General features: G+C 35.2%; 1 protein-coding gene across 1 annotated transcript in view; it reads right to left on the bottom strand.

Annotated features, from left to right (window-relative positions):
* Positions 1-1,983: 1,983 nt before the first annotated feature.
* The window catches only part of Vps13D (vacuolar protein sorting 13D), a gene marked incomplete in the record, with an annotated part of 741,787 nt that continues 728,478 nt past the window's right edge, over positions 1,984-15,292 (bottom strand). The window contains 1 exon segment of the mRNA XM_075308271.1: positions 1,984-2,237. Within this exon segment, the coding sequence (XP_075164386.1) occupies positions 2,181-2,237 (57 nt within the window).

Raw genomic sequence — 15,292 nt, 5'->3', positions numbered from 1 at the left:
GCTACATTATACCATTACGCTGCTATATTATGTAGCATATATATAACTAAATATTATTTGCATTGTAAGCAGCAGAAGTCAATAGCCGACCAATTTAAATAAAGAATTTAATTTCACTGTCAACAATTGGTCAGGTTGTGGTTTTCTGCTGCACTAAGTTCATTAACACTAATATCATAAACAGTAGTACTAAGTCAGCATAAATAGAGGGTGATACGGTCAAAATTTGGTCAATATAAACTTGACGTATTTCTTTCAACTTTGCATTTAAAAAACCTGAACACCCCTCATTTTGAAGGTGTGTGTGTAGAATGTTGCTCCTATTTTGATTTTGGAATTCACTCTTCAGTTGTCAAAATGCCGTCCATGCAAGAAGAGCAGCGTATCAAAATTTTGCTCGCGCATCGCGAAAATCCGAGCTACTCGCACGCAAAGCTGGCAAAATCGCTAAAAGTTGCCAAATCAACCGTTACAAATGTAATTAAAGTGTTTGGGGAACGTTTGTCGACAGCCAGGAAGTCTGGATCGGGGGGAAATCGAAAACCGGAAGCCGCTGAGACGACAAAGAGAGTTGCCGGTAGTTTCAAGCGAAACCCTAACCTCTCTCTCCGAGATGCCGCAAATAAGCTGGCTGTATCGTCTACAACCGTGCATCGAGCCAAAAAACGAGCCGGACTATCGACTTACAAGAAGGTAGTGACTCCAAATCGCGATTATAAACAAAATACGACGGCCAAAGCGCGATCCCGGAGGCTGTACACGACGATGCTGACGAAGTTTGACTGCGTGGTAATGGACGACGAAACCTACGTCAAAGCCGACTACAAGCAACTTCCGGGACAGGAGTTTTATACGGCAAAAGGAAGGGGAAAGGTAGCAGATATTTTCAAGCACATAAAACTGTCAAAGTTCGCAAAGAAATATCTGGTTTGGCAAGCCATCTGTACCTGTGGCTTCAAAAGCAGCATTTTCACAGCTTCCGGGACTGTCAACCAAGAAATTTACGAGAAAGAGTGTTTGAATAAACGTCTGCTGCCTTTCCTGAAGAAACACGGTTGTTCCGGTTGTTTTGGCCGGATTTGGCATCTTGCCATCACGGTAAAAAGGCCATGGAGTGGTACGCCGCCAACAACGTGCAGGTGGTTCCAAAGGACAAGAACCCTCCCAACACGCCAGAGCTCCGCCCAATTGAGAAATACTGGGCTATTGTCAAGCGGAACCTAAAGAAGACCAAAAAAACTGCTAAGGACGAGCAGAAGTTCAAGGCAAACTGGCTTTCTGCGGCGAAGAAGGTGGACAAGGTGGCTGTACAAAATCTGATGACAGGTGTCAAGCGTGAGGCCCGGCAATTCGGATTTGGAGAAGCGAAAGCCTAACTGAATATTTTTCCTGAATTTTATACTAATTGAACTTGAAAAAGAAATTTAATTTGATTTTTTAAATAAACGATTTCATCGATTTACACACGTTTTCCCTTGACCAAATTTTGACCGTATCACCCTTTATTATTTAATTCATTGACATAGCATAGGCTGTCAAAGTATACGGTACGTGCTAATTTAGTATTATGATTAATCATCCGTTATTTAGTATAAATAACGTGAAAGGAATAAAACATTATGCTGGGACAATTTGCATCTGCATCGACATACGGTTCAAGTACCCTATGTCCCATATACAACTGTTCTTGTTTTGTACTTGAGCAACATTAGGAAAGGAATTTTCCCTGAATATTCAAAATTATTCAGGACAGGCACTGTCATATAGTATTACAATTACAAAATTTAATTAATTAAAAGATATTGAAGGAAGTGTTTGAGGAATCAAATCTAATTAAAATAGTGGAATTAATTTGTTTAATTATTTTAACAATTTATATATCTATTTTAAAACTGAAATCATAAAGTGTTTTGATTGTTAACCTAAAGTTAACATATTTGCTCCTAAAAGCATATTAACTTTTGTGTTAATCAAACTTAAAAGTTAGAGAATAACAAAGTATGAGTTCTTGGGGTTTATTTGGAAAGTAAAACAAATTAATTATAAAATAATTTATTTCAAATAGTATATACAACATATGTAATTAATTTTTCAGTGAAATTTGTTGACATTTTCGCCCTTTCTTATTTATGAAGACAAAGGTTTGTGCTTACCAGCAAATTATCGCATGCTCTTCGTCATCAGATGTTTGTCAAACTGTGCTCGCGTTCATCAAATATTGTTTTCGCATAGTTTATCTGAAAAATATATAAAATTATTATTTAACGAAATCGTACAAAAATATAATTGAGAATTTACTCGTTTTTATATGTAGCTATGCTAGGTTATAGTTATTACTTCAGGCTCACTTTTGCATCTTGTGTTACATTGACTTGACCACATAGATAAGAAGCTTTACAACTCTTAGAAAGAAATAGAGATGGAAACCAGGAGGATAGACGTTCGATATCAATATAACACTGCGAGAGAATCAAAAGATAGCAATTGGTGGTTGCAGTGAAACTACTTGTATGTTGTTTCGGAAAATGTGATTGCATCGCCAAATATTTGATATGTTTAAATCTAAATATTATTTAATTTAAATAGCAAATTAGACTAAAGGGTGATACGGTCAAAATGTGGTCAACGGAAAACGCGTGTAAATCGTTTATTTAAAAAATCGAATTAAATTTCTTTTTCAAGTTCAATTAGTATAAAATTCAGGAAAAATATTCAGTTAGGCTTTCGCTTTTCCAAATCCGAATTGCCGGGCCTCACGCTTGACACCTGTCATTCGATTTTGTATAGCCACCTTGTCCACCTTCTTCGCCGCAGAAAGCCAGTTTGCCTTGAACTGCTGCTCGTCCTTAGCAGTTTTTTGGTCTTCTTTAGGTTCCGCTTGACAATAGCCCAGTATTTCTCAATTGGGCGGAGCTCTGGCGTGTTGGGATGGTTCTTGTCATTTGGAACCACCTGTACGTTGTTGGCGGCGTACCACTCCATGGCCTTTTTACCGTAATGGCAAGATGCCAAATCCGGCCAAAACAGTACGGAGCAACCGTGTTTCTTCAGGAAAGGTAGCAGACGTTTATTCAAACACTCTTTCACGTAAATTTCTTGGTTGACAGTCCCGGAAGCTGTGAAAATGCTGCTTTTGAAGCCACAGGTACAGATGGCTTGCCAAACCAGATATTTCTTTGCGAACTTTGACAGTTTTATGTGCTTGAAAATATCTGCTACCTTTCCCCTTCTTTTTTCCGTATAAAACTCCTGTGCCGGAAGCTGCGTCGTCCATTACCACGCAGTCAAACTTCGTCAGCATCGTCGTGCACAGCCTCCGGGATGGCGCTTTGGCCGTCGTATTTTGTTTATCATCGCGATTTGGAGTCACTACCTTCTTGTAAGTCGATAGTCCGGCTCGTTTTTTGGCTCGATGCACGGTTGTAGACGATACACCCAGCTTATTTGCGGCATCTCGGAGAGAGGTTAGGGTTTCGCTTGAAACTACCGGCAACTCTCTTTGTCGTCTCAGCGGCTTCCGGTTTTCGATTTCCCCCCGATCCAGACTTCCTGGCTATCGACAAACGTTCCCCAAACACTTTAATTACATTTGTAACGGTTGATTTGGCAACTTTTAGCGATTTTGCCAGCTTTGCGTGCGAGTAGCTCGGATTTTCGCGATGCGCGAGCAAAATTTTGATACGCTGCTCTCCTTGCTTGGACGGCATTTTGACAACTGAAGAGTGAATTCCAAAATAAAAATAGGAGCAACATTCTACACACACACCTTCAAAATGAGGGGTGTTCAGGTTTTTTGAATGCAAAATTGAAAGAAATACGTCAAGTTTATATTGACCAAATTTTGACCGTATCACCCTTTATTCAGTCCGTTGTGTTACCACATTAACTAATGGGCATATCTAGTTTTAACCACTGAACCTTCTCTATTATTTTCTTTTGTTGAACAAACCAGATTGTTTCAAAAACATTAACAGGCTGCTTAAGTTTACGTTTTCCAGGTCCGCCAGTAATCTAAAGCTATATGCCCCTAGGTTAGGTTAGGTTAGGTGGCAACAGCGTTGCCGGAATTGTTCCACCAAAAACCGCTAGATTTTCCCCAAAAAACTGCTAAAAAAAGCTAAGAAATGCTAAAATATAGCTGGAAAAAAAGCTAAATTTTTGTATCAAAAGTCACATTTTTGATTGAAATTTAACAAACTTAACCCTCTAATGCCCAATACCGCCTTAAGGCGGGCTTCATTAAATAAGGAAGCTTTTAGTGAAACACACCTTAACAAAAATGAATAAAATAAAAAGAAAACTTAATTGAACCTGTTCAAGAGCCTTCGCAGCATATACTGAATTTTACCGTATAAATTTTTCTTGATTAGTTTTCTTGGTTTTGTGTCGTTAACATTGAATATTTAATCAGCTGACAAAAAAATTGGGGCATTAGAGGGTTAAAGGCTTTATTTCACTTAAAATGCATATTATTTTCATTTTAATTCCACTTCTGTGAGACTGTAACAATATCTAAGGCATATTAGCTCTGCGTATTCGATACATTTTGATTGCTATCACAAATTTCTTACTGGAAGTCCTTCGTTTTGTGGGAGCTACCTTCCCAACCAGAGAATGAAGCCGCCGAGTCGCGCCGCCGATTTCAGTCGCCGCCGACGATTTTTGACCAGTCGACGCCGCCGCCGAATATATCGACTCATCTCGACTCAAATTTAGCCGCCAATTAATCAAAAATATCGATTTAAATCAGAAAAATGTATTACTAATTGTCGTACTTTATTCCAAAATTTTGAACCTTCCACCCACAATCAATCTATTTCACACTGCTATAATAACTTTGCAAAAAAATTTGCTCAGAAAATTTGAAGTCAATGTAAATTTGATTGTAAGATTGGTTGTACAACTAATCTCATTACCATTCGAATAACTTCAAATTGATTTTATAATGGATAATTGTCCACCGCCGAATGGACAAATCTATATCGGCTTAGCCGTCAAGCCGCCGCCGCCGGAGACAAAAATTTAGTGTCAGCCGCCGCCGACAAAAATGGGTCGGCTTCATTCTCTGTGCCCAACACCTCTATTTTATTTACTTGATATTTTAAAATATTAAATAATCATTTTTATACCCTCCATCATAGGATTGGGGTATATTAACTTTGTCATTCCGTTTGTAACACATCGAAATATTGCTCGAAGACCCCATAAAGTATATATATTCTAGGTCGTGGTGAAATTCTGAGTCGATCTAAGCATGTCCGTCCGTCCGTCCGTCTGTTGAAATCACGCTAACTTCCGAACGAAACAAGCTATCGACTTGAAACTTGGCACAATTAGTTGTTATCGATGTAGGTCGGATGGTATTGAAAATGGGCCATATCGGTCCACTTTTACGTATAGCCCCCATATAAGGGACCCTCAGATTTGGCTTGTGGAGCCTCTAACAGAAGCATATTTCATCCGATCCGGCTGAAATTTGGTATATGGTGTTGGTATATGGTCTCTAACAACCATGCAAAAATCGGTCCATATCGGTCCATAATTATATATAGCCCCCATCATAAGCGTAGGAAGGCCTCTGGGGAGGGGGCTTAGACCCCCCCAGAAAAATTGTAGCCCCCCAGAATTTGAAAACCTATTTACGATTTTCCATTTTTATAAAAAATAAACAAGCCCAGCCAAAAAAGCGTCGCCAAAAAGTAATGAAAATGATCTTTTTGGATCCGGAAGTGGTGCAAAATTGGCGAAGAAGCGATGAATTTAACATGGGATTGTCATAGGACGGAAGTCCTCCATTCCAACAGCCGTTGCACTGAATTTGCATTACTTCTTTAGGTGTGATCCGAATTCAATGTTTTGAATGTATATTAACAAATTCTGTTATATTTTGTCAAATAAATAATTTTTATAATTTTTATGGATTCTAATGCTTGTCGGAACGTTTGACCTCAAATATTTTTAAAAATTTACAAGTTTTTCAGATTGGATTTAGAATTTTTTTTCGACAAAATTTAAATTATTTGTACCATTTTATGAATTCCTACTTCGTTTTTAAGGTATTTGAAACAAATAAGTTAAAATTTCCCATTAAAAGTATGAAAAAACCAAATTATAAAAAATTGAATTTAAAGAACTTCCTGAGTAGTTAAAATAAAGAACATCATTGGGAGTACATCTTCTGGAAGTGCTTTTAAAGTTGTGCCTTTGGAAGAACTACCAAATTTTTTTGCTGGGAAATGTGTGGAACTACTTTTAGTTGCTTTATTATAAATTAATTTTCGAGTTATTTTGATGTCTAATTTTTTTATTCATTTTTATGAAATAAAACATTAATTGAAATATAAACAAGTATATACGGCCGTAAGTTCGGCCAGGCCGAAGCTTATGGATTGCGTAGAAACTTCTTCTAAACACTGCCATCCAGAATCGAATTACTTAAGTTGCGGTAACGCTTGCCGATGGCAAGGTCTTAAAACCTCCTAACACCATCTTCTAAATTGTATGTAAGTCCATACGTGGTATATATTAAATCAAAAAAGATCGATCCAATACGTATATAATTCAGTTTGACAAAGTAAACTTAACATTTTTACAAAATTTTCTACAGAAATAAAATTTTAACAAAATTTTCTATAGAAATAAAATTTTCACAAAATTTTCTATAGAAATAAAAATTTTGACAAAATTTTCTATAGAAATAAAATTTTAACAAAAATTTCTACAGAAATAAAATTTTAACAAAATTTTCTATAGAAATAATATTTTGACAAAATTTTCTATAGAAATAAAATCTTGGTAGATTATTTTTGGCTCGAGTGGCAACCATGATTATGAACCGAATAAAATTTGAACAAAATTTTCTATAAAAATAAAATTTTGACAAAATTTTCTATAGAAATAAAATTCTGACAATGATGAAAATTTTATTATGAACCGAATAAAATTTAACAAAATTTTCTCTAGAAATAAAATTTTGACAAAATTTTCTATAGAAATAAAATTTTGTAGATTATTTTTGGCTCTAGTGGCAACCATGATTATGAACCGATATGGACCAATTTTTGTGTGATTGGACCAATTTTGGAATGGTTGCTAGCGACCATATACTAACACCACATTCCTAATTTGAACCGGATCGGATGAATTTTGCTCCTCCAAGAGGCTCCGGAGGTCAAATCTGGAGAACGTTTTATATGGGGGCTATATATAATTATTGACCGATATGGACCAATTCTGCCACGGTTGTTAAAGATCATATACTAACACCATGTTCCAAATTACAACCGGATTGCATGAAATTTGCTTCTCTTAGAGGCTCCAAAAGCCAAATCTGGGGATCGGTTTATATGGGGGCTATATATAATTATTGACCGATATGGACCAATTTTTGCATGGTTGTTAGAGACCATATACCAATATCATGTACCAAATTTCAGCCGGATCGGATGAAATTTTCTTCTCTTTGAGGCTCGGCAAGCCAAATCTGGGGATCGGTTTATATGGGGGCTATATATAATTATGGACCGATGTGGACCAATTTTTGCATGGTTGTTAGAGACCATATACCAACACCATATACCAAATTTCAGCCGGATCGGATGAAATATGCTTCTGTTAGAGGCTCCACAAGCCAAATCTGAGGGTCCCTTTATATGGGGGCTATACGTAAAAGTGGACCGATATGGCCCATTTTCAATACCATCCGACCTACATCGATAACAACTACTTGTGCCAAGTTTCAAGTCGATAGCTTGTTTCGTTCGGAAGTTAGCGTGATTTCAACAGACGGACGGACGGACGGACATGCTTAGATCGACTCAGAATTTCACCACGACCCAGAATATATATACTTTATGGGGTCTTAGAGCAATATTTCGATGTTTTACAAACGGAATGACAAAGTTAATATACCCCCATCCTATGATGGAGGGTATAATAAATGAAATATAAATTTTTAGCTAGGGGGGCTATAGCCCCCCCTAGGAAAATTGTCAAGCTACGCTAATGGCCCCCATATAAACCGATCCCCAGATTTGGCTTGCGGAGCCTAAAAGAGAAGCAAATTTCATCCAATCCGGCTGAAATTTGGTACATGGTGTTGGTATATGGTCTCTTACAACCATGCAAAAATTGGTCCACATCGGTCCATAATTATATATAGACCCCATATAAACCGATCTCCAGATTTGGTTTGCGAAGCCTCAAAGAGGAGCAAATTGCATCCGATCCGGCTGAAATTTGGTACATGGTGTTGGTATATGGTCTCTAACAATCATGCAAAAATTGGTCCACATCGGTCCATAATTATATATAGCCCCCATATAAACCGATCCCCAGATTTGGCTTGCGGAGCCTCAAAGAGAAGCAAATTTCATCCGATCCGGCTGAAATTTGGTACATGATGTTGGTATATGGTCTCTAACAACCATGCAAAAATTGGTCCACATCGGTCCATAATTATATATAGACCCCATATAAACCGATCTCCAGATTTGGCTTGCGAAGCCTCAAAGAGGAGCAAATTGCATCCGATCCGGCTGAAATTTGGTACATGGTATTGGTATATGGTCTCTAACAACCGTGCAAAAATTGGTCCACATCGGTACATAATTATATATGGCGCCCATATAAACCGATCCCCAGATTTGGCTTACGAAGTCTCCAAGAGAAGCAAATTTCATCCAATCCGGTTGTAATTTGGAACATGGTGTTAGTATATGATCTTTAACAACCGTGCCAGAATTGGTCCATATCGGTCCATAATTATATATAGCCCCCATATAAAACATTCTCCAGATTTGACCTCCGGAGCCTCTTGGAGGAGAAAAATTCATCCGATCCGGTTCAAATTAGGCATGGTCGCTAACAACCATACCAAAATTGGTCCAATCACACAAAAATTGGTCCATATCGGTTCATAATCATGGTTGCCACTAGAGCCAGAAATAATCTACCAAAATTTTGTTTCTATAGAAATTTTGTCAAAATTTTATTTCTATAGAAAATTTTGTCAAAATTTTATTTCTAGAGAAAATTTTGTTAAAATTTTATTCGCTTCATAATAAAATTTTCATCATTGTCAAAATTTTATTTCTATAAAAAATTTTGTCAAAATTTTATTTCTATTGAAAATTTTGTTCAAATTTTATTCGGTTCATAATCATGGTTGCCACTCGAGCCAAAAATAATCTACCAAGATTTTATTTCTATAGAAAACTTTGTCAAAAGTTTATTTCTATAGAAAATTGTGTCAAAATTTTTATTTCTATAGAAAATTTTATTTCTATAGAAAATTTTGTTAAAATTTTATTTCTGTAGAAAATTTTGTCAAAATTGTATGTCTACTTTGTCAAACTGAATTATATACGTATTGGATCGATCTTTTTTGATTTAATATATACCACGTATGGACTTACATACAATTTAGAAGATGGTGTTAGGAGGTTTTAAGATACCTTGCCATCGGCAAGCGTTACCGCAACTTAAGTAATTCGATTGTGCACGGATGAAAAAGACTGTTTTTCATATGTTTGGCTATAAACATTATATGTTTGGAACACAAATTTTTAAACACAATATTTTTGAGTGCAAGCATATAATGTTCATAAACTAGCATAACATGTTTGGGACATATATGTTAATATGTTAGAACATATTATGTTTGGGACATAAAATGTTTGTAAATATAATATGATTGGATGCAAACATATATTAATTTAGAAATAGCCTATAAACATATATGTGTTTAGTAGCTTGGAGCGCTATTTAACAGGGAGCGATATTGAATTAAGTTGGTGGTTGTTGCTTGTTATTACAAAATTAACTTTTTATTTTTCCTTGGGCAATTGATCAGCTACTTCTTTGATCCTTACAAACTGCGTGGTCCGCTGTTCGAATCCCCGTCCGGCAAAAGGTAAAATTAAAATAAAAACAAGTAAGTAAAGTCTAAAGTCGGGCGGAGCCGACTATATTATACCCTTCACCACTATGTAGACAAACATTTGTGTTACTATCTCAACTACTTAAAATTTGCTGGGAGCTATATGAAAGTTTGCATTTCCAGATACAAATACTTTTAGTGGAAACAATTTTTTGTACTTCTACAAAAACTCTAGAATTAAAATTGAAATCGGCTAACGCCCTGGGACGAAACACAATGTTAGTAAAAAAAAAAATATGGGAAATATGAAGCGAGAGAGATTTTAATGCAATTGTACAAAAGAGATTTATGATTTTTCAGGCGATACATATGTATTCGAGATATAGGACAATTAGAGTAATGTTTACAATTTTGGCTACTCAGCAGTGGCGATTTTACAAGGATATTGGTTAGATCTCGCCAAGATATGTGCTCAAGTGTGGGTTGTGATATATTATTTGGTCTAGTCGGGCGATTTGGAGCCTTATTTAAAACTCATCCGTTCTGTGGAAATTTTGGCATTTCAGTGTGTAGGATATGGCTAAGATATGGGGAAATCATCACAGAATTTTGTGTAAAGTGTGAGAATTTTAGCCATATTTGTATTATCTGAAGAAACTATCCTGTCAATTGGATGAAAATCCCATTGAAAATTGGTCTAAAATATGAAACAGTCTACCACATTTCCCCAACTTTGGTGTACGTATACATGGGAGCTATATACAATCTGAACCAATTGTGACTAAATTTGACATGCATAGTTAGAATAATAATTCTGCTATCTATGCGAAATTTCACGTAACTTTAGCCCACCTGGAGCCATATCTAAATCTGAACCGATTTCAACCAAATTTGCCACAATTACCTACACTACTAAACGTCCTCCTTGTGCGAATTTTGAAGCAAATCACGTCAAAACCCTGGATTTGGAGGCCATATAAGTTCAAATCGGACAAAATATATATATATGGGAGCTATATCTAAATCTGAATCGATTTTGACAATATTTCGCACATACAATAGTATCGTTAAAAGTACCGCTTGTGCAAAATTTGAAGTAAGTCAGGGCAAAACTCTGGCTTTTGAGACCATATAAGTCCAAATCGGGCGAAAGATATATATGTGAGCTATATCTAAATATTAACCGATTTTAACAAAATTTGACACACTTAACGATACTATTAAACGTACCCCTTGTGCAAAATTTGAAGCAAATAACATCAAAACTCGGGCTTTTGTGGCCATATAAGTTCAAATCGGACGAAAGATATATATGGGAGCTATATCTAAATCTGAACCGATTTCAACCAAATTTGGCACGCATAGCTACAATGCTAATTATACTCCCTGTGCAAAATTTCAACTAAATCGGAGCAAAATTTGAGTGTAAATCGGGCGAAAGCTATATATGGGAGCTATATCTAAATCTGAACCGATTTCAACCAAATTTGGCACGCATAGCTATAATGCTAATTCTACTCCCTGTGCAAAATTTCAACTAAATCGGAGCAAAAACTTGGCCTCTGTGGGCAAATGAGTGTAAATCGGGCGAAAGCTATATATGGGAGCTATATCTAAATCTGAACCGAATTGGCTGATATTTTGCAAGTTTTTCGAGACTCATAAAATATTCGGATGTACGGAATTTGAGGAAGATCGGTTGATATACACGCCAATTATGACCAGATCGGTGAAAAATATATATGGCAGCTATATCTAAATCTGAACCGATTTTTTCCAAAATCAATAGGGATCGTCTTTGAGCCGAAACAGGACCCTATACCAAATTTTAGGACAATCGGACTAAAACTGCGAGCTGTACTTTGCACACAAAAATACACCAACAGACAGACAGACAGACGGACAGACAGACAGACGGACAGACGGACATCGCTAAATCGACTCAGAATTTAATTCTAAGACGATCGGTATACTAAACGATGGGTCTCAGACTTTTCCTTCTTGGCGTTACATACAAATGCACAAACTTATTATACCCTGTACCACAGTAGTGGTGAAGGGTATAAAAATCATACAATTGAATAATTTCTTCTACAATGTTTGTATTACAGAAAAAGGTGCTAAGAACTAAAAAATCTCGTGGAAGGGGGAATATACAATTGGGCAGAAACAATTGGGCAGAGCATTCAGGTCGAAAACCTATGTTGTTAGCACCTATATTACCTGTTTATTTTCATAATTCATTATGATTGTAAATATATAAATAAATAAATAAAATTTTGAGCACAATATTGTTTGGGAGAATTTTTTTTTAAGCATATAATATTTTTGGGTGCAAAATGCTTCCAAACATATTATATGTTCACATAATAACATATTGTTTTTTGGAAGACAACATTATTGAATTTGGATGCAAAAATACAAAATGTTTGGAACTTAGACTACCCAAACATATATTGTTTAGACCAATATGCTTTCAAACATATTATATATTGGAAGAGATCAAACATATAAATGTTTGGGCAATACCCAAAAATATATATGCTTGAAGCAAAATATGTTTGGGACTATATGTTACAGAAGCGATTTTTTTTGAGCGTGTGGATGGCAGTGTTTAGATGAAGTTTCTACGCAATCCATGATGGAGGGTACATAAGCTTCGGCCTGGCCGAACTTACGGCCGTATATACTTGTTTTATCATCATTTTTTTAAATAAAATTTTAGTTTGGTTTTGAAATTGTGAGAAATTAGAAATACATTACTTTTATTTAAATTGTAGAAAAAACCTACAGTTTACATTTCTCAGTAAAAACATTTTCCTTTTCTTCATGAGCTATCAAAGTGCTTTAAAAACGTGCTAACGCCAACTTAAATTTCGAAATTCAGACTCGACTTCAAGTAGAAATTATTGTAGGTATACGTTTTTAAAATAAAGTGTTGAAAACATCGTCTATTTTTGAACGCTATTTTGGTTTGTGGTCAAGATGCAAAAACTCTTCACATTTAAAGACTATTTCATGAATTCTTCCTTCTTTCATGAAAAATTTTAAGTTGAATCACTTAATTATAAGGACAAAATGACTTTATCGTCTTTTGGACAAGGAAAACAGTTTATATAAGAGAAATTCACAAATGCTATTATAACCAAAATTCGCGTTCGTATTTTAAGGAGATGAAATCTTTGGCCTCACGACAATATTTTTTCTGTGCACAAAGCAATTCACATCTACTATTTTAATTTAGTAATATCGTAATAACTTTAGAATATTATAATAACATAAAAAGGATAAACGAGTAAAATGCTAATATTCCCAATAATTTACTGACAGTTTATCTAACAAATTTGTGTGGTAACAGTAGATTTAAAGTTTACGTTAACTTTTATGAATATGATGAAAAAATTTTACAACAAGATGTATTTGCTACAAAAATGCCCGCATAATGGCTGGAATCATTATCAATGTTTCAAAACGTCTTCAAAAAAAGCCAAAAAAGGTGGGATAATCCACCGCTGAAAAACTTGTTGGTGTTCGGTCGAAGCAAGAATCGAACCCACGACCTTGTGTATGCAAGGCGGGCATGCTAACCATTGCACGACGGTGGCTCCCCTATGCCCCTAAAATTCGCTTACGCCTTACACAAAATGCAGGACACTCACACAAGAGGTGTTTGATTGAAATTGAAAAACAATGTAAGGACGGCTTAAAGAGAATATTGTTTGTATTTTCGGATTTTTTTTTTTTAACTTAATATGGTGAAACGTTTTCACGTTATTCCAATATATGTAGCTGAAGTGTCTTAATTTTGAACTTAACGGTATATCTCGAAAAATCGAGCTGTTAGAAAAAGCAAAGTGCAGATTTGGATTCAGCGGCCACAAATTACTAAAAATTTGCTATAAATTTCAAATCAAAACAAAAATGTTAAATTTTGTTTGAGTTTTGACGCTGAAATGGAAAATAGTTTTAGCGGCAAAACTCGAAATTAATGCCCGTTTTTATTTTTGAAAGTGTCCGTCAACTCCTCTTGGACTACTTATTAATAAATTGGAACTAAACTTTGTTTTTAATTGTTCACTGTTTTGCACTTTCTTCATTTTACTGCCCAAACTCTAAAAAGATCCCGTTGTAATTTTTATATATTTGTTGTTTTTTTATTGCCTTTGTATGCATATTTTGACTTACTCGTCGTACGTTCGTGTTTATTTTGACGAACCAAGAAAAAACTTGTGGCCATATGCCAAAATGATAAACAAAACACATACCCAAACATACATAAAATGCTGTTCTCAAGGCAAAAACACATTTTTTTTTCAAATGTCTATACTCCGAATGTTCGATTCCGAATGCCTATTCTCTTTACTTCGAATACTCATTTTAATATTCAAATTAAAATATATTTGGACTTGGAGCACATCAAATATTTGGCGAAGCCTTATTAACATGCCAAGCGCATAGCCAAAACAAATGAAATCATACAAGAGTTTTCCGAAACAACACATAAGCAGTTTCACCGAAATTGCTCGCTTTTGATTCTCTCGCTGTGATCTTTCGTCAACTCCCGGTTTCCATCTCTATTTCCTTTTCTATACTCTCTCTCTTTCACTCTCTCATTGTCGCTCTCTGACTAAAATATCACAACATATATATGTTTACTCGAAATTTGTAAATTTATATGAAACATTCATGTCCCAAACATAATATATTCTAACACAGGGCTTCTTAAACTTTTTTGTCACGTGACTCATTTTCGTAATACGAAATTTTTAGTGACCCCCAACAAAGTATAATTTAATTTTGAAAATGCAGGTTCTAATGATTTTATATAGAATGTTTTTCAAATAATAACAATGTATACAGATTAACCCTTTCACTACCGAAATAAACCTTTATGTTACAACCTTTAATTTTTCTTCTGTTTTTACTTGTACTAACTTTGTAGAACAAAAATTGTCATTTTGAGAGCCTACCTCAATTACTTCAAGAGCTATAGTTTTTGTATAAATGTCCATTTACTAGAAACATACAGTAGAAAAATTGTCTCATATTTTCGTATTTTTCGTTTATTCTTAAAGAAGTTTATAAAAATGTATTTTAGTGCCCACCAATATGGAAAATATTTATAGCTTATTTAGATTAAAGCCTCTACTTTAAAATAACATCGAGAAATAAATCGAAATTAAGTGGGAAAATAGAATTTGGTGTCTTTTTCGAATGTCCTTCTAAGTGGACATCGGTAGTGAAAGGATTAACCTATTTACTATAAATTTCTGATTACAAAAAATTAAAATTAATATCAAAATTCAGAAACCAAACAAAAAATGAGTATATATGGCCATCCAGCAAAAAAAGCGTCGCCAAAAAAGTAATGTAAATGTTCTTTTTGGATCCGAAAGTGGTGCAAAATTGACG

The sequence above is a fragment of the Haematobia irritans genome, chromosome 4 (genome assembly GCF_050003625.1).
Source record: "Haematobia irritans isolate KBUSLIRL chromosome 4, ASM5000362v1, whole genome shotgun sequence".
NCBI classification, from domain to species: Eukaryota; Metazoa; Arthropoda; class Insecta; order Diptera; family Muscidae; genus Haematobia; species Haematobia irritans.
This window is presented reverse-complemented; position numbering and strand designations above follow the sequence as displayed.